The sequence below is a fragment of the Rhincodon typus genome, chromosome 2, assembly GCF_021869965.1.
Source record: "Rhincodon typus isolate 14 chromosome 2, sRhiTyp1.1, whole genome shotgun sequence".
Taxonomy (NCBI): domain Eukaryota; kingdom Metazoa; phylum Chordata; class Chondrichthyes; order Orectolobiformes; family Rhincodontidae; genus Rhincodon; species Rhincodon typus.
The window spans coordinates 92944939-92969061 of NC_063333.1; the positions used below are offsets into that span (position 1 = coordinate 92944939).

General features: G+C 39.1%; 1 protein-coding gene across 1 annotated transcript in view; it reads right to left on the bottom strand.

The window, feature by feature from the left end:
• Nucleotides 1-90: 90 nt before the first annotated feature.
• Nucleotides 91-24123, bottom strand: part of azi2 (5-azacytidine induced 2) — a 48819-nt gene continuing 24786 nt past the window's right edge. The window contains exons 6-7 of the mRNA XM_048610086.1: nucleotides 8430-8554; nucleotides 91-2359 (exon numbers count right to left, since the gene is read on the bottom strand). Of these exons, the coding sequence (XP_048466043.1) occupies nucleotides 1968-2359; nucleotides 8430-8554 (517 nt within the window). The 3' untranslated portion in view covers nucleotides 91-1967. The remainder of the gene's footprint in view (nucleotides 2360-8429; nucleotides 8555-24123) is intronic.

The window sequence follows — 24123 nt, forward strand, 5'->3', positions numbered from 1 at the left end:
GTTGTCAAGATTTCCCTCCCTGGGTGGGGGGGGCGGGGGGGAATAACTGAACCACATTTTTAAAAAAAAGACAGAAAGACAATCCAGTAGTCTGATGACCACCATTACTTGTTCAATATTTATTTAACTAAAGTTAAATTCACCTTGCTGTGGTCAGATTTGAAAACACATGTCTGCAACATTAATTCAGGCCTCTAGAATACTAGTTCAATAGCATAACAACTACATTACTGTGTTCTAATCTTGTTGGAATTGAAGCTAGAAGCTTAATGTCAGTTACGCATTACCAAATGCAAAGAAAAGCTCTCCCTCAGCAAATAACATATGTCACATTTTTTGGAAAGTTTAGTCATCATTAATTTATTCAGTAATACATTGCATCACATAACTGTTTCACAGTTGAAAAAATGAATGATAATGTGTATACAAGTGATCTGCAAGGACTATATTATTTGACAAAAAATTTTGGACCATAATTTAAAACCCAATTTAAGCTTTATTATAAATAGATGAAATCGGACAATAATTGTTAACAGTGCTAAATTGACACTTATTTGCAGTAAGTGCAAGAGAACAACTTTAAAAAATGCAAAATATTTTCTTTGCAACAAATCACTTAAAATTCTGAACTGATTAAAGAGCTGATACAGCACCTAAATACTCGGAAACGTTTACTGTGATACTCTGAAATGACAATCATTCCCACCCAGAAATATCTAGAATTTGAATACAACTCTATCGCTATTTTCTTAAATATAGATTTCCAGTAGCACTGAAACAGAATGATCTTAAAATATTTCCATTTAGGCATCTATTCCTAAATCAGTCCTCCATACTAACCTTCCAGCATGTTTGCCTTGCCTTCCACAGCCAACCACAAATTTTCCCTTTGTAACACGGTTGGTAACATGGGTCAAACTAATGTTCCTCCTTTTCCTGATGGACCTCTCATCAGTCTGTCCTGTTTGGAAGCTTGCTAAAGTTAATCAACTCACCACGAGAGAATGAAAACCAACTAATGTTGAAATTCAAATTCACTTCTTGTAATCCACTAAAGAAGAATTAGCATGGTTATCTACAAGTTCCATTTATTGTCAAAACCTTTAAATGGGCTATAATCTGGAAAGTATTAACACATTTCTGAAAATATTGACATTTCACAGTTTTAAGAAAACTGAGCAACAATTAGAGCTAAGCCTTTTAAGGTTCCATCAGATACCATCCATTGCTAGACTGCATTGACAAGCACAACAGGCTACATAAGAGCATTATATTGCTTATATATGCACTGAAAATTGCAATTTTACTTTTAATATCTTATTATTTGAATTTTAGAGCAACTATGTTTTTCCTTTGAGCAGGAATGGCAGTGGCATTAAGAGAAACTTCTGAAAGAAAAACCCAGCATATTCCATTAAATATGGAGGCACTTTTAGAGGAATCAAAAATAACCAGGTGCAATATCAGTGCAAGGAGGATGAGCAAAATTTCTTTCTCCACAGAATAAAACAATATGTTCAAATAGAATTTATCCTTGGTTTTCATAATGTTGAACAGAATTTAGCTAATGTGAACAATACATTTGCATTTCTGACAGATTACAGGTTCTCCAGTGCCATGACTTTCTTGAAAAGTCATGATTTTCAGCACTACTTCCCAAAACTAGGCTCAGGTTCATGTGACAGCTTATGGAGAAGCTTATTTCTACATAATTTTTTGTTTTATACAAGATGGACTATTAGTTGGGAAAAAGAAAAAGTCACTGTGCAATAGTTTGACACATGGCACGTTCTGTAAATGTTATCAGCAATTCTCAAAAATGGTTGCTTTTTTGAAATGGAATACCAATTATAGAAGCATCAACAGAAACTACTGCCTTGCCAACCTTTGCTTTTAACTAAATTTACATCTCAAATTGTGACCAGATGTTCTCCGTTAACAGGAAGTTTTCAATTATATTATGCAGCTCAGCTCCTGAATGCAGACTCTGAATCACGTATATTCACAATAGGGATTTTCATTGTTGAAGAGGGAGAGCTATTTCCAGTTTTCCAAAATGCCGCATTGCTTGGGTTATCTGTTGGTGAGCTAGGAAAAACCCATGAGTCATCATCAAATGAGCCCTTTCCATAAGAATCAATTTCCTCCAAACCAGCACTGGGTCTCGTATTTGTCCATGGCGCAAGGAACTCGCGATCACATAATGGTGCAGTATCTTGCTGAAAATGGTGATTTGCAGTAAAGTGGGAAATTTTCATGTCAGTATGCTTTGAAGAGGAACATGGTGCTTGATAAACTGCTCCAGAAGAATTGAGCTCCAGTTTTCCACAGTCAAGTACCAAGTCATCGAGACACTGAACTGTATGCAAAAAATCATAGAAAAACAAAGTACATTATCATTGTGATCTGTAATTCAAACCCCATCTTTAAGAGTATGAGTTGGCTATTTATCTGAGAGATATAAGCAGACTTCTGGAATACAGCTGTGCGCAAGTAAAAACAGGATTTTATCTTCACTTGGTGGGATACAATCATGTCAGATAACCTGTTATGAATATGCCCTTTCTATATTTTTCCCCAGACCAGGAGCCATCTTAATCAAATATTCCCCATTCCTATGTACAATACCAGGAGAGGTATAAAAGAGAGGTTGAAAGTAAAAGATTCGAACAGAACAAAAGAATAAAGCACAATTTCTTTAGATCGTTCCTTGGTGTGATCCTATCCTAAATCCAATTCATTTTCTAAACTGAAATCAGAAGTTCACCTTACTGGATGTAAAAATCAACAGCATTTGAATGGAGAACTAATACAGCAAACTGGATCATAAAAATAAACTGTTCAGTTTAGAAACCATGCAATATTAGTAGACAATGCAACACTCCACTTTTAAATACAGTATCACCATTGATTGAAACTAATAAGCAGTTGCATTACAGGGCAGATAGCCAAAGGTTTTGGTCAAAGAGGCAGATTTTAAAGTTGCTAAAAGAGCAGAGAGAAAGGTAGCAGGAACTGCAGATGCTGGAGAATCTGAGATAACAAGGTGCAGAGCTGGATGAACACATGAAAATTTTCTGAAGGGTCTAGGCCCGAAACGTCAGCCTTCCTGCTCCTCTGATGCTGTTTGGCCTGCTGTGTTCATCCAGCTCTGCACCTTGTCATCTCAGAGAGAAAGGTAGGTGAGGTTTAAGGAGAGCATCCCAAAGATAAGCATCTCAGCAGCTGAAAGCATGGCCCTCAGTGCTGGAGAAACTAAGTTCAGGCTATACAAGAGAACAGAACTGGAGGAATGCAAAGACCTTGGATATTTGGGTGCTCAAGAAGGTGAGGCCTTGATGGGATTTGAAAGCAAGGGACAGAATTTTAATATTGAGGGTGATGCTCAAACAGTCCCAATGCAGATTAAGAATAATGAGATGGTAGATGAACTGGACTAGTTAGAATGTGCACAGCAGAATTTTCAGTAAGCTGAAGTGTAGCTAGCACAGAAGATGGACAGCTCTCCAGTAAAGTATTAGAATAGTCAAGTCTAGAGGTTAGAAAGGATAAATAAGGGATAAAATCATGCAATGCTAGAGACAGAAGCTAGTGGTTTTGATGATGATGCCAGTGATACAGACTTTTGCCAAAAATCTACTGACCATAACAAATACGACAAACATACTGCCAAACAAAACATTGACGGCTTGGTGCATGCAAGATGAAAACCAGGGATTAAACATCGACAAGAAAGTGAAACGTGGCTCAGATCCAGTCCTGCATATTATTACAATCCCAGACCAGACTGCTAAATTTACATTACAATCTGGCTAAGACCAGTAACTATTATTTTTGAAGGAGATACCATGTAAGATCCAAGTAGCTTGCTAAAAGAATAAGGCCACAAAATTCTACAGTTCCACAATTGAACAATACAACGTTACTAAACAATATTACAACAATAAAACTGTTTGCAATACGTGTAGAACACATTTCTAACATTTAGCAAAGATCTGTAGCTTGGGTTGTGGTTGGTTCGCTGAGCTGACTGGTTTTCATGCAAACGTTTCGTCTCCCTTCTATGTGACACCTTTAGTGCTATCCAGCCTCTTAAAACTCTGTTGTTCTGTCCTCTCTGAATTTATATTGTCTGGTCTGTCATGGTGGGTAATCCTGTTTCTGGTTTTGCACCGTATGGTATGTAGATGTGGTCTATTTCAATATGTTTGTTTATCATACTGGTGATTGAAAACACTAGCAAAGACGACACTGGCCACATTACTAGACAATCCGAAAACACAAACCTCCAAATGAAACCATCAGCAAGGACAACATGCTAAAATTACTTGACCTATGCCTTACCATGCACTTAGTCTTCAACAGCCAGGTATATGAACAAATTAATGGGACAGCCATTGGTTCACCATCTCGGCTCTCATAGCGGAAGCTGCAACACCCCGGAGCTGTGCAAAAACGAGGAACACCTATACAGAGTCTTTACAAACAATGGGTATCCCAACAGCTTCATTCACCAATGCCTGGCAAATAAACAAACAACACCATCGAGACACTGTACACCCCAACACACTGGCCACTCCACCATATATTAGAAACACATCAGAACTGAATACAAGACTCCAGCGACCTCTTGGGATAATGATAGCACACAAACCAACAGATGCACGTCGCCAGCTACTCTCAAAGACGAAAGACACCATACCCACAATGAGCAGCACAAATGTGATATACAAAATACCATGCAGCAACTGCAAGAAACACTACATAGGACAGATGGGCAGAAAACTCGCTACCAGGATACATGAACAGCAACTCACAGCAGAATGGCACGACCAACTCTCCCTCCCTGCAAAACCGGAAATAGGACTACCCACCATGACAGACCAGACCATATAATTTCAGAGAGGGACAGAACAGTGTTTCAACTGAGGCTAGACAGCAAAGAGGTCACCTAGAAGGGAGACAAAATGTTTGCATGGAAACCAGTCAGCTCAACAGACCAACCAACAACTCCACAGTTCTAACAGCCAGAATTAACATTTTGTAAGTATGGGTAATAGACTGATTCATCATCCCACAGAACAGATCAAATGATACATGCAATCAAGACAAATCACATGGATTTCTCAGCAACTAATCTCTCAGCTGCAAGCCACACGCCACACACACACGGACTCAGTAGCCATGAAATCTCACCAAGCTTAATTTTGTCAATCTGATCTTGAAACGCCCTGTCAAAAATCATGTCATACACTGCCTCAAAGCCTACTGCTGTTTTTCTTGGGTTCATGCTACCCTACAATCCTTGCACTTCAGTACTCATTCAAACTCCAGCGCTTCCCGATCAGCGAGTGTCAGCAAACCAGCACGACACAGATTTTCTTTAAGCTCCAATCTTGTTCAGTTGCAACTAGTAAACACCACTTGGGAACTTTTCAACTAATATTAGCAATTGTACAGAAGTAATAGTGGTGCATGGCTTCCTTTGAGCACCCAAGCTCCTAAGACTTCCCTAAGCCCTCACCAAAGCTATTCAACTGCTTAGGACTTTCTGGAGTTTTCATCGTACAAAAACCATGTAGTTTGCCAACACAATTAAGTGCAGCACTCCCCAAAATGGAGTCTCTGTCCTTGTTTGCTTTTCCAAATAACTGACAGTTTTATTGCCTGTCCCCTTTGAAATCGTGATCCTCATGATCCTCAAACTATCCTGAGTGACCTATGCCTATTGCTGGACAGAATGGAATACTACTACAGAGCATCTCTTGGAATACTCAGTTCTGAAAATGTTGCCAGTCACAGATTGCTGGTTTGTTCAGTACAAACAAGGGATTTTATTCCTGCATATAACAGAAATAGAATGGTTCTTTGATCAAAAACAGCACCAACATGGAAATAGTCTTAAAAGGACAACACTCTACTTAATCTTCAATCCAGCCCTGAACTAGATGGCATTTTTCATATGAGTTTGTTGTTTCATATCTAAAATCCAATTTGTTACATGAACAAAATAAGTTTTAAAAACTGAAAAATTACTCCATGGACATAACTTGGAGGACGTACCTAAAATAGTATGCATTCTAACGTCAAGTTACACTCAAATTTCCAGTCAATCTCATTAGAACAAAGCGAAACAAACTGACTATGAATTTGTAAATATTGTCCGCCGTAATTGTTTCTGTACTAGCTACATTTCAATGCAACTTCAAGGTCCTACAACAGAGGATTGAAAACAAAAATGTTCTGTCAAAATGAAGCAAGGGAGTACAAGGTAAATAGTTGTTTGCAGCTGTTGGCACAAGATATTGTTGGATCACCCTACTATAGTGCAAGTCAGTGGCAGTTCTGTTCCAGAAGTGTACAGCTATCGTCATGGCCTGATCACAGGCCCATAAACTCATCAGCCCAGATTATTTTGACAATAACCCACATTTCCTGGGAGACAGTTTGCACAGGGAAACATCTGACTGAGGCCAAAGTGCTAATCTAGACATTTGACCCTAGCAGTGTGCTTTAAAGGAATAGTGATTAATGAAGGGGGGAAGCAGTAAGAACTTGGAACATTGGGACTGCTACAGTCATGTTCCACTTGTTAATTTTGATAGGTTATTGATGCAGATGAATTATTTCTTACCTCAAGGAAAATCTTTCTTTAAATTCTCATCTGCAACTTCCACAGTTTACCAAAAAGTTGGAAGTTTCTAAAGTTTAAAGTTTCCAATGATGACAATCATGTTATGATAAATGATGATTTATTGTTATTTGTACTCTACAATGAACAGCACAGTAAAACACAGTGAAACGCTTCAACTGTTGCCACAATCTGGCGCCATTTTGAATAGCTTAAGAACAAAAAGATTCACCTTTGTTCCACTACCCATGGCTCCTTTATTGTTGATTGGAGGTATACAATTATAACAGATCTTTAAAGTTCTAAAGAGTGCCCAATGTTGTAAAGTGCGACTTTTGCACAGTCAATTGTCTCTACTAGATTGTCTTCCAAGAACTGAAGGAGTTCTGACGAATCATACCAGACTTAAAACTTTAACTGTTTCTCTATTTTTGACTGCTAGTCCTGCTGAGTTTCTCCAGCATCTTCTGGGTTTGTTTCATATGTCAACACCCCCAGCATTTTGTCTTTATTGAAGGGAATTATAGGAACTTTGCTTGTGTAATCAGAATGATTTGTCTTTTTAAGAGAAAAAAATAGAAACTTGAAAACGTTAACTGACGTAACTGTTTCAAACAAGAAGCGAGGTTTCTCTTCAAAGTAATATTTTTTCTAAACAAAAGATGTCTAAATAAAAAAATGTATAAAAGATGAATGGTTCTCAGCTATATTAGTGAGACAATGGTACGTATAAAGGGGTAACAGTGGCATATCGGTAATGTTGTTGGCTTAGTAATCCAGTAGCCCAGGCCAATGTTTTGGAACATGAATTCAAATGCCAGCACAGCAGCTGGAGAAATTTAAATTCAATTAATAAATTTGGAATCAAAAACTAGTCTTCGGAATGGTAACTATGACAACTATTATTGATTGTCATAAAATCCATCTAGTTCTAAGTCTATTTAGATGGAAATCTGGATCCACAAGTAGCCTAGCCTAAGTGTAACAATAAGCAAAAACCAAAAAAATGCAGATGCTGAAAATGAATCTTAATCAGATATTACTGGAAAATCTCAGAAGATTATTCTGAAGGGTCACTAGACCCGAAACATTAATTCTGCTTTCTCTCCACAGATGCTGCCAGACCTGCTGAGATTTTCCAGAAATCTCTGATTTTGGCCTACACAACTTCAGTTCCACAGCAATATGGTTAACTTTTAATTGCCCTCTGAAGTGGCTGAGCAAGCCAATGTTGGGCTTGTCAATAATGAACAAATTGCATGAAAGAATGAAAACAAAAATTATACTGCGACAGAAATGTCACAGATTTCAGCAATAAAACTGAAAACAAATCTGAAGAAAGGGCAACCTGTACTTTTATTGAAGGTAATTTACTAACAAAAAAAAAAATTGATAAAAAAAATTTTTTGAATCTTTTAACTGGCAGGCTTGCTTTAAAAAAGAAGAATTTTCTTCCTGTCAGTTGAGAGATTGGACATTAAGGTTGCTACAAAACGGTTTGGGTCACACCTCAGCATTGCTGGCAAAGGGTAGTAGTGTTCTGAACTGTGGAGACGAAGCCACAAGAACAGAAAAAACTACAGAACACATTTGTTTTGTATGAGCAACACCTTTGTGTGTGTGAAGCTGATCAACAAGAGATAGACAGGACTAATGCACAAGGTCAGACAGTAGCTTACGTATTTAGAATTATCATGAGATGTTGACAAGATATATTTGATAGCTGCTCTTTTATTGGTATTGATAGAATCAGTGGTTTAAGGCCGACCATTTCCCCTTCACACTTTACATTACTTACCATTCTTTGTTGAGCTTTGCGTGGCTAACAGTTTTCGCAGAAGCTCAGCTTGTGTCTTTGTCACCAAATGTAAGTTAGACATTTCTCTCTTCAGATCCTGGTATGGTTTCTGCAAACCCACTTCTCTAAAATACAAAAAAAGCTTTCACTGTAACTTTGTCGCAAAAACAAAGCAAATCATGTATGAATAATCTGTTAAAATATATAACTGCTAGATTGAATATCTGTGAAAACATCTTGAGGAATATCTTTCTTAAAAGGATAAACATCAAGATGCAAACATTGGACTTGCCTTTTATTTTAAAAAAAAAGGAATTGTAAAGTAATTTGGTATTGGCACAAACCTACCTAAAGAGAAGAACAAGATAGGATGGAACCCATATTTACTTTTAGAACAGTTATCACATTTTCTCTTAATATGTTGTTTTTAAAATTGAATACACAGTTTTACATTTCATTTTATTTCGTTTTTACATATGGCTATAAAGCTTATTGTTTAATATGATTATCAATTCTTTTTCATTATCAAGCATAAATTTCAGTGGCACAGGAGCCAACTTGTGAAAGTTGTTATTGGGCTCTCTCTTTTGCGAATGTTCAGGGCATGGGGTGCAGAATGAATCAAGTTGTAAGAAACAAACTATACTTATATTGCATCATTAATGCATCAAAAATGTCTAACTAAACACACTGTAAAGAAAATGTAACATTCAGCCAGGTAAGGCAACTGTTTAGTCAAATATACAGGCTTTAAGGAGTTTCTTAAAAGGAGGAAAGAGCTAAAGAGACAGAAATTGTTAGAGGGATTTCCAGACTTTCAGACAGTGCTTCCCAAACTCTTTTCTGCTGTGACCCATTTTAATGCTTCAAACTTAGTGCAAGAGTAAGTGGAAAAATTTAGGGTACAAGGGAACTGTTCAGTGGGTTGGGGATTCAGACAAGTGTACAGGCACAATGAAACAACCAAGACACATCATCTTGAAAGGGCTGTTGGTGTCAGCAGTCAAGCCTCAGAGCCTGTGGGTTAGCCTACCCTACACGCAAAACAAAACCACTTCACAGCTTCCTTGGAGCTGGCAACTCAATTTGTGCAAGCCTGTGAACTGGTTTGGGATCCTATGCCTTAGGGCTTTAATAGCTGAAGGCACAGCCACCAATGGTGGAGTGATTCAAACTGGGAACGTTGAAGGTGTTGGAATTACTGCAGCCCATCTTAGAGAATTACATAGTTATAGGAGATAACAAGAGAAAGGGAGGGGCACGATTACAGGAGGATTGGAAAACAAAATATGATAATTTTTAAAACAGCTTTTTGTCCGAGTGAAGATAGTTCAGTGAGGAGGACAGGGGTGACAGAAAAACAGGACTTGTTTGGATAAAAGGACAGGCAGAGTTTTGAACAAGCTCAAGTTCATGAGGAGTAGAATGTGGGAGGCAGGCCTAATGCATTGGAAGGGTCACAGATTTAAAAAGTTATGTATGATAGCTTTGGCAGTGGAATCAGAAGCAGAGTTGGGCAGTGAAGGAGAGTTGGGCAGTGTAACAGTGGTGAAAATAGATCATCTACATCGCAAAGCACAGATGCATGTTAGAAGTTAATCTAAGGATCAAATATGGTGGCAAGGCTGCAAACAATCTGGTTTAGTCTTAGCTGTAAGGGAGAGACACAGGAATCAATGGCTAAGATATGGAGATTCTGACATGGTCTGAAACAATGGCTTTCATCTTTCTATGTTTAATGGGAGGAAATTTCTGCTCCTTCAATGAATATTCAGCCAGCTTATGAACAGTAGTGAGTAGTAACATTCAGTGTTTAAGTCATATTCCACTCACAAAAGAATCAACTTTAAGAGTTATCCCCTGAATTATTCTCAAGTAACTCATGAGTGACTCATTTATAGGTACACAAAATGGGCTGCAATCTGAGATCATACTCTCAAACTTGGCAGGGGAAAGGGAGTCAGAAATTGAAGAATAAAAAGTGCAACTTCATGGACAATAAAAGATATGCCAATGTCACCAATTCCAGAATAAAGACAGGTTAGAAACATATTACAAAACTAGAACTGTATTTCATTATGCACCTTTACAACTTGCTGGAATATAGTATTGATCGTGTTCCATTGCAGCCATTGCAAACTAGCAGAGGTATGGAAATTCAGTACCAGCTTTAAGCTGACTAGTATCTGTGACAACACCACTACAATCATAAGGTTGGTAAGTCTTTTAACCTTTTTGTAAGACCAGTTGTTTGTCTCTTGTCGAGGGCCGATGGTTAGTTCCTGTCTGCTGGCCTACTGGATCTTAATTACTAACCCCTAGCGGCACATAAATTGCCCAATGCAGGGAGGCAGACTCAAGATTCAATGCTCCAACCTAACTGCAAACTAACTACCTAACTGCCACAGACTAAGGGGATACATGGATGCATCGTTCTAACAACAGCTTTGAAAAATTCCTTCATTACATTGAAAGTGTTTACTTACATCCCAAACTGTGACAGATCATGACCCTGAAGGTGAATAACTTACTTCCTTGTTCAGAGATTTTATCATTAAACTGGAATCCAGGGGTCACTTCATATTGCACTGGATTAGCAGAAACTTCACCGCTTCAAACCACTACTTCCTGCTTGTGGACTCACGGAAGTGATAATAAACGAAAAAGACAAAAGTAATCTGAACTCTGTGATCCAATGCCACAAGATCATACCACACAAATGCTAAATCCATACAACAGAAGAGCTCAAATCCTGAACAAAGATTAATTTGGATAGGAATTTCCAGACAACATAGATGAACTTTTAGAGGCAGGTCATCATGTTTTCACCCACACAGACGAGCATAATAGGTGTAAGTAAGCCAAAAATAAGTAAAAATGTAGTTACACAGTGGTTGATGCCCTGGTAGTAGCTGTGAAGTTTTGCAAGGTGAAAATGTAGATTCAATGGGTGGGTGAGCAGGTGGGTGAGACTGGTGGTGGACTGGTGGAATCTTTGCAGAACAGTGTTTAATGAGCAGATTGCTTGCAACTGCTTTAACAACATGATTTTCATTCTGCAGACAAATACTGCTCTGAAAAATATCAATGATTGGGCCATAGAACATTTTCTCCTGCTTAGAGTCACCTTCAGTCTAACTCATCTGTGCTGATCAGATATCCCAAACTAACTTAGTCCTACTTGCCAGTATCTGGCCCATATCCCTCTTCCTATCCATACACTCATGCCTTTCAAATGTTGCAATTGTACTCCTCTCCACCACTTCCTCTGGCAGCTATTTCCAGAAACATACCACCCTCTGCATGAAAAAGTTACCCCTCAGGTCCTTTTTAAATCTTTCCACTCTCACCTTAAATCTATGCCCTCTAGTTTTGGACTTCCCCAACTTGGCTACTCACACTATCCATGCCCCTCGTGATTTTATAAACCCCTTTAAGGTCACCCCTCAGTCTCTTGACGCTCCAGGGAAAAAAAATGCCCCTGCCTATTCAGCTTCCCAATAGCTCAAACCCTCCACTCCCAGCAATATCCTTCTAAATCTTTTCTGCATCCCTTTAAAGTTTAACATCCTTCCTATAGAAGGGCAATGAGAATTGTACACAGTATTCCAAAAGTGGCCTCACCAGCAAACTGTACAACCACAATAACATCCTCCTATATTCAATGTTCTGACCAATGAAGAAAAGCATGCCAAATGCCTTCTTCACCACCCAGTCTACCTGCAACTCCACTTCCAAGGAACTATGCACCTGCACCCTAGGTCTCTGTTTGACAACACTCCGCAGGGCCCTACCATTTACTGTATAATCCTGCCTTACCAAAATGCAACACCTCACATTTATCTAAGTTAAACTCTATCTGCCACTCCTCGGCCCACTAGCCCATCTGATCAGGGTCCCGTCGTACTCTGAGATAATCTTCTTTACTATCTGCTACACCTATTTTGGCATAATCTGCAAAATTTACAAACCATACCTCCTATCATCACATTCAAGTCACTCAAAAACGACAAAAAGCAGTCAACCCGGCACACTACTGGTCATAGGCCTCCACTCCAAGAAACATCCATCCACCACTACCCTGTATCCTACCTTCAAGTCAATTTTGTATCCAATCAACTAGCTCCCCCTGGATCCCATGTGGTCTAACCTTATTAATCAGTTTACCATGTGGAACCTTGACAAACACTTTACTGAAGTCCACATAGACAATGTCTACCATTCTGCCTTCAATCGTCACTGTCACCTCTTGAAAAATTCTATCACGTTAGAGAGACGTGATTTCCCACACACAAAGCCATGCTACTGACCCTAATCAGTCCTTGCCTTTCCAAATACATGTAAATCCTATTCCTCGGAATCCACTACAAAATCTTATCCACCACTGATGCATGGCTCACGAGTTTACAGGCCCCTGGCTTTTCCTTTTCTAGTTATGTTTTGAAGCAATAAAGTTAATCATTGATGACGTGGGCTCAGACACTAAATGTATTAAAGAACACGCCCTTCTGAAACTTTAGCAAAGTCAAGAACTCCAGTAGCAAATTTCAGCAAACCAACTGTAATCAAGGCACTATACACCAGTCAAGTTTGAATCTTCTGGAAAATGCCAGAAGGGAAAAGCACATCAAGGGTTTTATCCAAAGTTGGCAAGGACACACCTTTTTGAAAAGATGTTTATTCAGTCCAGGGGTCAGAGTCAGGGCAATTGCCTGTGTACTGGAATGTTCCACCTGAATCTAAAATAGATCAGTCTGCAGCTGTTCCATTTGGTCAACAGTAACAGGGTTTCAACCTAAGATTTCTAATCATGGTCTTAGCATCACCAAGTCCTCCAAATATCTGTGCAACAAATCCTCTCAGCTGACCACGGTGATAAATCTCTCTCTTTCATGGTAAGGTGCCTATTTCTTGCATCAACATGTTCAATCCCAATCTTTCTATGGAGGGAGCTTTTCAGTAAAGTTCAGTAATCTGGCTGTTAAGTACTTGCACAAGAAAACAGGCTGGACATCTGGTAATATCATGAATTAATGGGAGGAGGAGGAAATAATTACCAGACTTTGAGGGGCACAGAAATGCCACAATATAAACATGGGTAAAGCAGTGCACAAAAAGTTAAGAACAAAACAAATATAAATTGAAAAGGGAGATGTTTAAGAACTCAGCCAATTGTATCCTTGGTAGTTAGGTACCCTTTCTAATGTTCCATACCAGCTCATGATTTTGATCAACACCTCTTCACAATACCATAGCCAAGATCAATAATTCAGGTCTTCTCATTTTAGAGGTACAAGGTTATCCATACATTAATGCAGTGCTTTTTGAAACTGGATACATCTCATTGAAATATACAAATGAGTGTGTTGTTTGTGGAAAAAGGTAATGTATAAATTCAGAAGGGTGTTAAAAATAGAAGATTTTATTTTCTGGGGAAGAAGGCACAGTCTAAGAGGTGAGTGATGTTTTTGAAAGGAATAGGGTAACAGCAAAAATGCAGAGAATGAAGGTTCCAGAGTTTAAGTAACCAGATACGTTAATATTTAGCAATCTTTTATTGCCAATGCAATTCTAACATTACAATTCACATTTAACACGTACTTGGAATGCTATTTGAATAGCTAAAACTAAAAGAACTATTTTTGTCTTGATAATGAAAAACCTGCACGTCAAACAACAGGTAATATTAGGTGTTTACACCACGCAAAAGCAGTAAGATTCAAAAAGTATGCTATAGTACCAATGTAACAAATGTAATTCACTATTCTAAGTTACAAGTCTTCTATTTTCTATTAAACGTTATAGTAGTCATTTCACAACAGAAACAAAGTAGGAAGTGTTAAATAGGTTGTCAATGAATGCTTGAGCTCCTCCTAGAGGAGGAGAAACTTAAACTGACTGATTATATTCAATCACACATTATCAGTGGTGATAATTTGTTTTATTCATTCAAGTGATGTGGGCTTCACTGACTAGGCCAGCACTTATCACCCATCCCAAATTGCCCTGGAGAAGATTATGGTGATCTGCCTTTTTGAACTGCTTCAGTCCATTTGGTATAGGTACACCCACAATGTTGTCTGGAAGGGAGCTCCAGAACTTCAACACAGTGACAGTGACGGAACAGTTATGTATTTCCAAGTCAAGATAGCAACTTACATTCCCATGTATCTTCTGCCTTTGTCCCTCTTGATGGTAGTTTGGTAGGTGCTGTTGAAGGTGCCTTGGAGAATTTTTGCAGTGCAACTTGTACATGGTATGCACTGCTACCTGGGGCTGAACATTTGTCAACAAGGGGCCAATCAAGCAAGTTGCTTTTTGTGTATGGTGTCATGTTTCTTGACTGGTGTTGAAGCTGAGCCCATCCAGACAAGTGGGGAGCATTCCAACACAATCCTGGCTTGTGCACTGTAGATGGTAGACAGGTTTTGGAGAGTCAGGTGCTTAGTGCAAGATTCCTAGCTGCTGACCTGTCACCGATTTTGCATGACTAGGTCTGGTCAATGGTAACCCCCACCAGGATGTTGACAGTAGGGAATTGAGCAATGCTAATGCCACTGAATGACATGGGGCAATGGTTAGATTCTTCTTTGTTGGAGATGGTCGTTGTCTGGTACTTTTGTGATAAAATGCTACTTGCCCTTTGTCAGCCCAAGCCTGGGTATTGTCTGGGTCTTGTTGCATTTGGACATGGATACTTCAATATGAGGAATCATGAAAGGTGCTGAAGACTGCAATCTTCAACTAATATCCCCATAAGAACACCATGGACTTCAGGGATTAAGTTATGAGGGGAGATTATACAAATTAGAGATGTTTTCCCTAGGATTTAGAAGGTTAGAGGTGATCTGGTTGATACCTTCTGGATATGAACAGGAAAACTCAAGGTAAACAAAAGAAACTATTTTCACTGGTTGGAGATTCTAGAAGAGGGCACAGACTGATAATTAGGGCTAGGCCATTTAGCAGAGATGTTAAGAAGCACTTAACACACAAAAGGTGGAATACTCTTCCACGAACAGCAGATGATGCTAGATCAGTTGTTAGATTAAAAGACAAAACGAATAGTTTTTTTTGTTAAGCAAAAGCATTAAGGGACATAGGCCACAGATCAGCCATGATCTCATTCAATTGCAGAACAGGCACAAAGGGGTAAATGGCCTACTCCTGTTCCAACTGAGAGAAGGTCACGAACAAAGCAGCTGAATATGTATGGGCCCAGGACAGCGCTCTGACAAACTCTTGGAATGTTGTCCTGGAACGGTAATGACTGACCAATAACCACAACCATCTTTTTGTGCTAGCTCGCCGAACCCCCAAACCCATCATCCCTACCACTGACTCTTCTTTTGCAAGGGCTCCTTGATTCCACACCTAGTCAAACATGGCCTCCATGCCAGGGCAGTTAATCTCAACAAACCTCTGGAACGCAGCTCTTTTGTCATTTTTGACCAAAGGCTGTCACGAGGTCAGGAGTTGAGTGGTCCTGGAGGAACCCTAAACTAAGCATTAGTAAGCAGGATGTTGCTCAGCAAGAGCTGCTTGATAGCACTGATGCTGATATCCTCCATCACTTCAGCAACGGCCGAGAATAAACTGGTAAGGTGGTAATTGGCCAGGCTGTATTTGTCCTGCTTTTTATGTACAGGTCATACTTGGACCATTTCCCCCTTTGCTCAGTAGATGCCAGTGTTGCAATTATACTGGAACAGCTTGACTAGGGGCACAATAAATTCTGAAGTACAGATCTTCAGGACTACTGGCAGAATGTTGTCAGGGCCCACAGACTCTGTGGTATCCAATGCCTTCAGCAGTTTCTTGACATTACATGGACTGAATCAAACTGACTGAAAAAAATGGCTTCTGCGATGCTGGGGACTTCCGGATCATGCAGTCAGCACTGATGGCTGAAAGTTGTTGCAAATGTTTCAGCCTTATCGTTCACACTGATGTGCTAAGCTTCCCCATAATTTAGGATGGGGCTTTGTAGAACCTCAATTAATTTTTGAGCTAACACTCACAATTGGATGTGGCAGAACTACAATGCTCAAGACCACAAGATATCTTGTCAGATGCTTTCTGGAAATCCAAATAGATCATGTCCACTGGCTCTCCTTTGTCTAACTTGCTCATTACCTCCTCACAGAATTTGAACAGATTTGTCAGGCATGACATTTATCTGATGAGGCCGTGCTGACTCAGCCCTATTTCACCATGGACTTCTAAGTGCTTCACAATCTCATCCTTAATGGACTCTAATATCGGACCAATGATTGAGGTCTCAAACTATGTACTCATTTGGGCTGTGTCGCTCCTCCCTGACTGATGTGACTTCTTCCTGACTGTGCAAAGTTTACTAATTACTTAACTTAGCCATTTTCCAATCTTCTGGGACACTCCCTGACTCCAGTGATTCCCAAAAGATCACCAACAATGCCTCCACAATCTCTTCAGCAATTTCCTTCAGAACCCTGGAGTATAGTCCATCCAATATGGATAACTTTTCCGCTTTTTCAGCTTCCCCAGCACATTCTCCATCAGAGTTCTGGTGTTCTACTGGTGTCTTCCAATGTGAAGACTGATGCAAAATGCCTATTCAGTTTCTCTGATATTTCCTTGTTTCCTGTTACTACTTCTCCAGTCTCATTTCCCAGTGGTCCAATGTCCACTTGACCGTAACCCCATCCTCTCACCTTTTATATATCTAAAATTGGTCTTTCAATCTTTCATCCTACTAGTTAGTTTACCGTTTTATCTTCTCCCATTTCATAACTTTTTTAAAAAAAAAAAGCAATCCTCTGCTGGATTTTTTTTTTGTTAAAAATGCTTCTTACTAATCTTCACTTTATGCTTTTATACTGTCCCTGACTTCCCTGGTCAGCCACGGTTGCTTTTTCCACCCTTAAGTATGTTTCTTCTTTCTTGGGATGAATTTCTGTTGACCTTACCCAAGTACTCCTAGAAATTCCTGCCACTGCTTCTACACTGTCTTCTCTGCTAGGCCAGCTCCTCCCTTACATCTTTATAGTTGCCTTGTTGAAATTGCAATACCATTAATTCTGACTCCTGCATCTCTTCCTCAAACTGCAGGGTGAATTCTATCATATAATGGTCACTGCCCTTTACGGGTTCCTTCAACTTAAGCTCCCTCATTAGTCTGCCTCATTACACATCACCAAACTTGGAACTGCCTCTTCCCTCATGTGCTCTACTACAAGCAACTCCAAAAAACAAACGCTCAGACATTCCACAAATTCCTTTTCTTGGGCTCAGGTATCAACCCGATTTTCCCAGGGAACCTGCGTAGTGAAGTCCCCCATGAATATTTTAATAGTGCTTTTCTTACATACCTTTTCCATCTCCCGAGTTATTTTCTGCTCCATATCCTAGCTATGGAACACAAGTCCCATCAAAGTCCTTTTTTTAACCTTTGCAGTTCCTCAACTCAAGCCACACAGATTCTACATCTTCCGACCCTTTGCACCAACTTCCTATGCTACCTTAAGACCCAAAAACTACATACGCACTTGGGCTGTTTCTCTCCTTTCTGACTGTGCGAAGCTTACTGATCGCTCAACTTTGTCTATCCTTTGCTGCTTCTACTGTTTGGTCCCCAGATAGTCCTGTTGTAGCTTCACCAGGTTGACAACTCATTTCAGTAAGCTTGGTGCTGTGCCTGGTATATGCTGCAGGACATGCATGCTCTTAAAACAAATTTACCAATCAAGTGAACCTGATAATCTTAGAATTATCCGAAGATGATCGAAGTATTAGGTGATGAGAGAAAAGAAATAATAAAATTTTGCCTTTTATTCCTTGGATTTCATACTGCAAATAACCAGATCATTCAGTACTGGTAAAAATCAAGAAAGTTCAATTGTTAATTATTCAGAATAAATTTACAAGGATTGAGTTGCAACTGCCTGACTTTCATCCTCAAATTGTGAAATCTATCCCTATATTGCGTTTCTATAGATCTGCAACATCATCTCAGAACACTTGACAATTGTAGAGTACTGCAAAACTTCGTCCATCTCTGGACACCTGAACCCATGCCGCAAGTGTTGCATTGTATTTAATTATCCATTACATATTTTATTTATAAATCTAATCAATCTCCATCATTGTAATCATGTCTTGACATTGGTGAGAACAATGGGAAAAGCAAAATGGAGAAGTGAGAAGTGAGATGACCAAAACAACAATTCACACCAAAAGGGTGCTGAGCGGTTAGGGAGATGACTTCCCATTTTTCCATGGCAATGCCTTGGCTTATTTGCTCCTAACTCCCAAAATTACTTTAAAACAAGTACAAGGGTCAGATATATTTCTTATTTGCAAAGCATGGGTCCCTGTATTTGAATGTTTACTAGCTCTAGCATGAAATGAGCTATGTTACGGTTCAAGTAATTACTTTTAACTGGTTGTTGGTATAGCTATTAGCATAATCTGATAAACTGGCCTTGGTCAGACAATAGAATTCACCTTGAATCAGATGCACATCTGTTTCTTTAGTTCCAGCATAAACCGTGTATTCCTGACAAGTGAATAAGGAATTGACCACAAGATAGACAGTAGGTTCTTGTTAGAATAGTTCATGTGGGGTTGGATAACAAGTGAAGTGCCCAAAGGATGAGTTAGCCTTTAAACGTTTCTCTTCCAAATTACTGATATAAATTAAAGACATTTAAAGCAAAGTCTGCAGATGGTAGTGGAATCAGACAAAGTTATAGATGAGCTGAACAAATCATCAGGGCCCAATAGCTGGGACTCAGGCCAAGTTCAGTGGTTTCTGTCCCTGCCTTTGGTTTAAAGTACAATGAAGTTTATATTGAATGGATGTACAACGTTTGCAATTTTTCTTTGTTTTTACAGGTGAAATTTTGTGGACACAACTCCAAGCAAGTAAGCTTTTAGAGTAGTGCTTCATAACTTGGCTCTTAGATTTCCATCATTGTAGTTTTTCCTATTTACATAATTCCCACAAGCAGCTTACCTCTTCAAACAAAATATGTTCTCAATTTTTTAAAATATAGAGCCTTGCTCTTTGCAAATTAGTTACTCTGTTTCTTACATTACAAGTGACAATGCCTCAAAAAGGCAACAAGCATCTCATTTAGTTCCCGACAAGAGGCTGATGCCATTCAATGAGATCCTGGCACAAGTCTCCCAAATCTATACTTCTTCCATACCTCTTAGTATCTATAGTTAACTAAAGTTAACTATAGTGAACTAGTTAACTATAGTAACTAAAATTTATCAATCTCAGGTTTACCGTTATCAACTGATCTAGCATTCCTTGCTTTTTGCAGAAGAGGTCTAAACTTCCAGTAAGCTTTACATGTAAACTAATTCCTAATTTCCCTTATGAAAGACCCGGTTCTAGTTATGCACACCCCAATCCTAAAAACTTAAATCACCATTGGAAATCTTTTTCCTGTATCTACCTTTAGTACCCTTTAATATTGTAAACATTTATCAAATTACCCTTCAAATTTAACTCCAAAGAATTCAAGATAACAAGGTGCAGAGCTGGATGAACACAGCAGGCCAAGCAGCAGAGGAGCAGAAAAGCTGACGTTTTGGGTCGAGACCCTTCTTCAGAAAAGAATTCCAAAGAATTCAATCCCAGTTTACGTAATTCTTGGAGTTCAGGTATCACTCTAGTAAGGCGATTCAGACTAATCTATTTTGGTACCTGCCTTCTTCCTTTCCTGGCTATTTCGCTGTCCACAACCACACCTCTACCTCATCACTTAGTTCTCCCTGCCACAATCATCCATATCACTTATCCCACTTTTCTAAAATCTACTTGAAATACTGCAGGCAAAATTCAAGTAGTCTTCACCAGTGTGCTGCCTGGAAATAGCCACATCATCTGATTTGTATATTGGATGAGAAATAAATATTGGTAAGGATACTGGCATCCCAGAGAATACCTGCAATTTTCAAGTAGCTGTGGGATCTTTTACATTCACCGGAGAGGGCATAAAAGGCTTCAGTCTTTAAAAAGGTAGTATTGTCAACAGTGTAACACTGTCTTAGTACTTTAGAAGCAGCACTATCACAGGATAGGGTTTAAATCTACAAACTTTTCCATTGAGATAATGATACGATTATTCAAGAGACACGGGGTGGAAAACTTTAAATTTGTTTGGTGGAAGTCAGATCCAACATATTTGGCATGGATAGAAACTGGGGGTGTGGACGGAGGGGTAGAGACAGCCACAGATGTAATTAACATACACTGAAACTTAGATTACATCTGCATCACCAAGAACACGACAGCAGCACTAGCAGTTAAAGACTGCAAAATGTAATGCAACTAGAAAGGATAGAGAAAGAAGGGGGTCAGTGGAGTAGTTGTGTTAATTTAGAGATAACTAAATAGTAAACAAAAAAGGTGACATCCATATGGATTGAGATAGTGGATGAAACAGCAAGAGAGAGAAAGAAAAACAACAATCTTGGTGTTAGTTATGAGGATACAGTAGCCTAGTAAAATAAATGGACCTGTCAGCAATACTTATCTTATGAATGATTAAAAACACCAGAAAGAAAGAGTGTCAATCTATTTAGCTTCTAAGGATAAGAGGAAGAGTGAAAGAGACAGAAAGATAGACAGGGTTGCATGTGTAGCACTTTACAGAACCTTCACCAATTAACACAAGTGTGTTGCTGTTTCACTAACAAAAACTGCGCTGCAAGTTCCAAAATAATTTGTTTTTATTCAGAGGAAGTGGGCTTCACTGGCTGGGCCAACCCTCATCACCAAATGCCCTGAAATGGCAGTAGGGAGCTGCAATCAATTTGGTATAGGTTCATCCACAATGCTGTGAGGGAATAGTGGCAGTATTTTGACCCAATGACATCAGTGACCCATCAACAACGACCACTTCCTTTGTGCTAGGTTATGATTCTAAATCAGCAGAGAATTCTCCCCCACGGTTCACACTGACTTTAGTTTTGCTGGAGTCTTTGATGCTAAATGCATCCTTGATGTCAAGGTCAGTCACTCTCACCAACCTCCGAGGCTCAGCTCTTTTGTCATGTTTGAATCAATCTGTAATGAGGTCAGGAACTGAATGACCACTGGATATATTCAAACTAAGTGAACAAGCTTATTGCTAAGCAAGAGTTATTTGACAGCACAATTGGATTATCCCTCCATGAATTTGCTGATGGCAGTAGTCTGCTGGGCAGTAATTGGCTGTGTCACATTTGGCTGGCTTTTTATGTACAGGGCATATGTGGGCAATTTCCTACATTGCTCAGTAGATGCCAATGTTGTAGTTGTACCAGAATAGTTTAACTAGGATGCAGTAAGTTCTGAAGCACAACTATAATTTAGTGATACAGTAATCACGCATCTGGTTGTGATATGCATTCTGAGGGCTAAATACAGGCTAGGATGCAGAGATCAACTCCCCTGCTCTTCTTCAAATTAGGGTCAAGGGTCTTTTTACAAATGACCAGAAAACAGACAAGGCCTCCAGGAAGTCAAGGAATAAATTATGTAAGCAAATCTATAAAATGGTTAAAAAGGCAGAATGGTAATCATTGGGAGATTTAAACTTACCATCAAATAAACTGAAAGATGAAGCAGGGAAAAGGAATGGACATTTACAGCGTATTCCGGATTCCATTCTTCCTAGCTATGTAAGAAGTTCAATAGAAGAGTAATCACTACTGGGTTTAGTAATGGGAAATGAGTTAGAATAAATGAGAAATAAGTGTTGAGGAATATCCAGGCTATAGAAAACATTAAATAATAGAAGTATACATGAGCAAGACAAGGACCAATGTATTAGAAAAAAGGAAATGTTGATGGAATGAGAGTAGAAGGGCATCTCCCTTCTCAAAAGAGGCATCAGCTGGATCTCGGAACTTGAGTTCAGAACCTAATGTCGTGCAGCTGTGCAATACAGTCCTGCACTTTTGATGACGTGAAACAAAGGTCTAGTCTGTCTCTTAAAACATTTTAGTAAAATCATGGAAATTGTTTTCCCGATATCCTCACTAACATCCATCCTTCTCTCCACAAAACAGACTGATCATTCTTTAATTTCATTTACTGTTTGGAGATTTGTTAATTTCTGCAAGTAGAGTTTCGTGTTTGCCTACAAGTCTTTAAGTGCTTTATTTTCTTCCATTTATCATTTTATAGGCAATTTTCAAGTCAGCCAACTTGAAATTAATTCATTAATTGTTCAATGTCTCAAACAGGCTCATACTGCACAGTAAATTCTAGTACCTACAATGAAGAAATCACTATTTTGGGTTTCATTTTGTGCTGAAATTAGACATATAATCAGGAACAATTAAAGCATTAGGTTAAAGATTGTAAATAATAAATTGCAGGAGAGGGCTAGAAAAAAAGATGACTAATTTATTTTATACTCTAGAGTTAACGAGTGCTGTTGCTCCCTTTCCTTGCAAATTATACACATTTCCTCATTTCTAATATCTATCCCACTCCCAAGTCAGCACCTAGTTTCTTTAGATTGAGATTTTAGCAGAATAGCCGATTTAAAAATACACAAAAAGCTAGTGGAATACAAACTGCCTCTGAACCTCAAGATCATAAATCATCTAGGTCAGGGCTTCACAACTGTAGGTTATGACCCCAGTGAGGTCACGAGATGAAATTTTGAGTTTGAGAGCTCCAAGGCAGCATTATTTACTGCAGAAACATCTGTGAGGCTCCTTTAAATCCTCTCTGTTCCACTGGGGACCGTGACCTAAAGGACAAATCTTTCAAATAAAACACTGCCATTTAAACAATTCCCATCATGCAGAATATCTCCCACAAAGCAACTGAAGCTTACTGCTCCTCCCGCTCAGAAGTCATACTCCACTTGCTTGCTCAGCACCTGAAGTACTTACTCACACCCTTCCCTTAAAAACATCCTCATCACATTCTCTTCTAGGATCACACAATGAGGCATTAGAATGGAATCATATCAGAAAAAGAATCTGATAAACACTGCTCTAAGTCAAGGTAAATGTAAAGGAAGAAAGACTTTTAAATCACGCTGTTCACAATTATTGGATGCCTCAAAGTGCTCCTCAAAAATACAATGTTGATGATAGTATAGTCACAGTAAAGCAGAAAACACAGGAACTGATTACTGTTTTCTGTATTCATAGCGTGATAATAACTAGGCATAGGCAGCAACTGAAATCACAGGCCCCGGTGTTGTTCTTGGCCTGGGACTGCAGCTCCAGCCCCACCTCAAATCAGAGTACAGATAGTTCTGCTATAACGCATGTTTCGTTGACATTAATTGGCTGTAATGTGACTGATGAATAGTGAACGCTGCTTGGATAACAAACTTTCTGTAGAATGTTTCTCTATAGCGATTTCCCTACAACACGAGGTCACACAAGAACACAACTATTGTGCTAGGAGAGCTACTTGTACTGCGAGCACCTTACAGCTCTGATATAGCCTTTGTCCCAGGCCCTGTGACCAAATGGTAGACTTTCATAAAGCTAATTATTCATCCCTTAATGACCAGGACTCTGGGAGAAATCCTTTGCTCTTATTCAAAATAGTGCCATGGAACCTTTTACAGCCACCAAAAGAGACAGATGGGGCTTTGGTTTAATGTCTCATCCAAATGACAATCTCCAGCATTGCAATATGTGTGTGTGTGTGTGTGTGTGTGTGTGTGTGTGTGTGTGTGTGTGT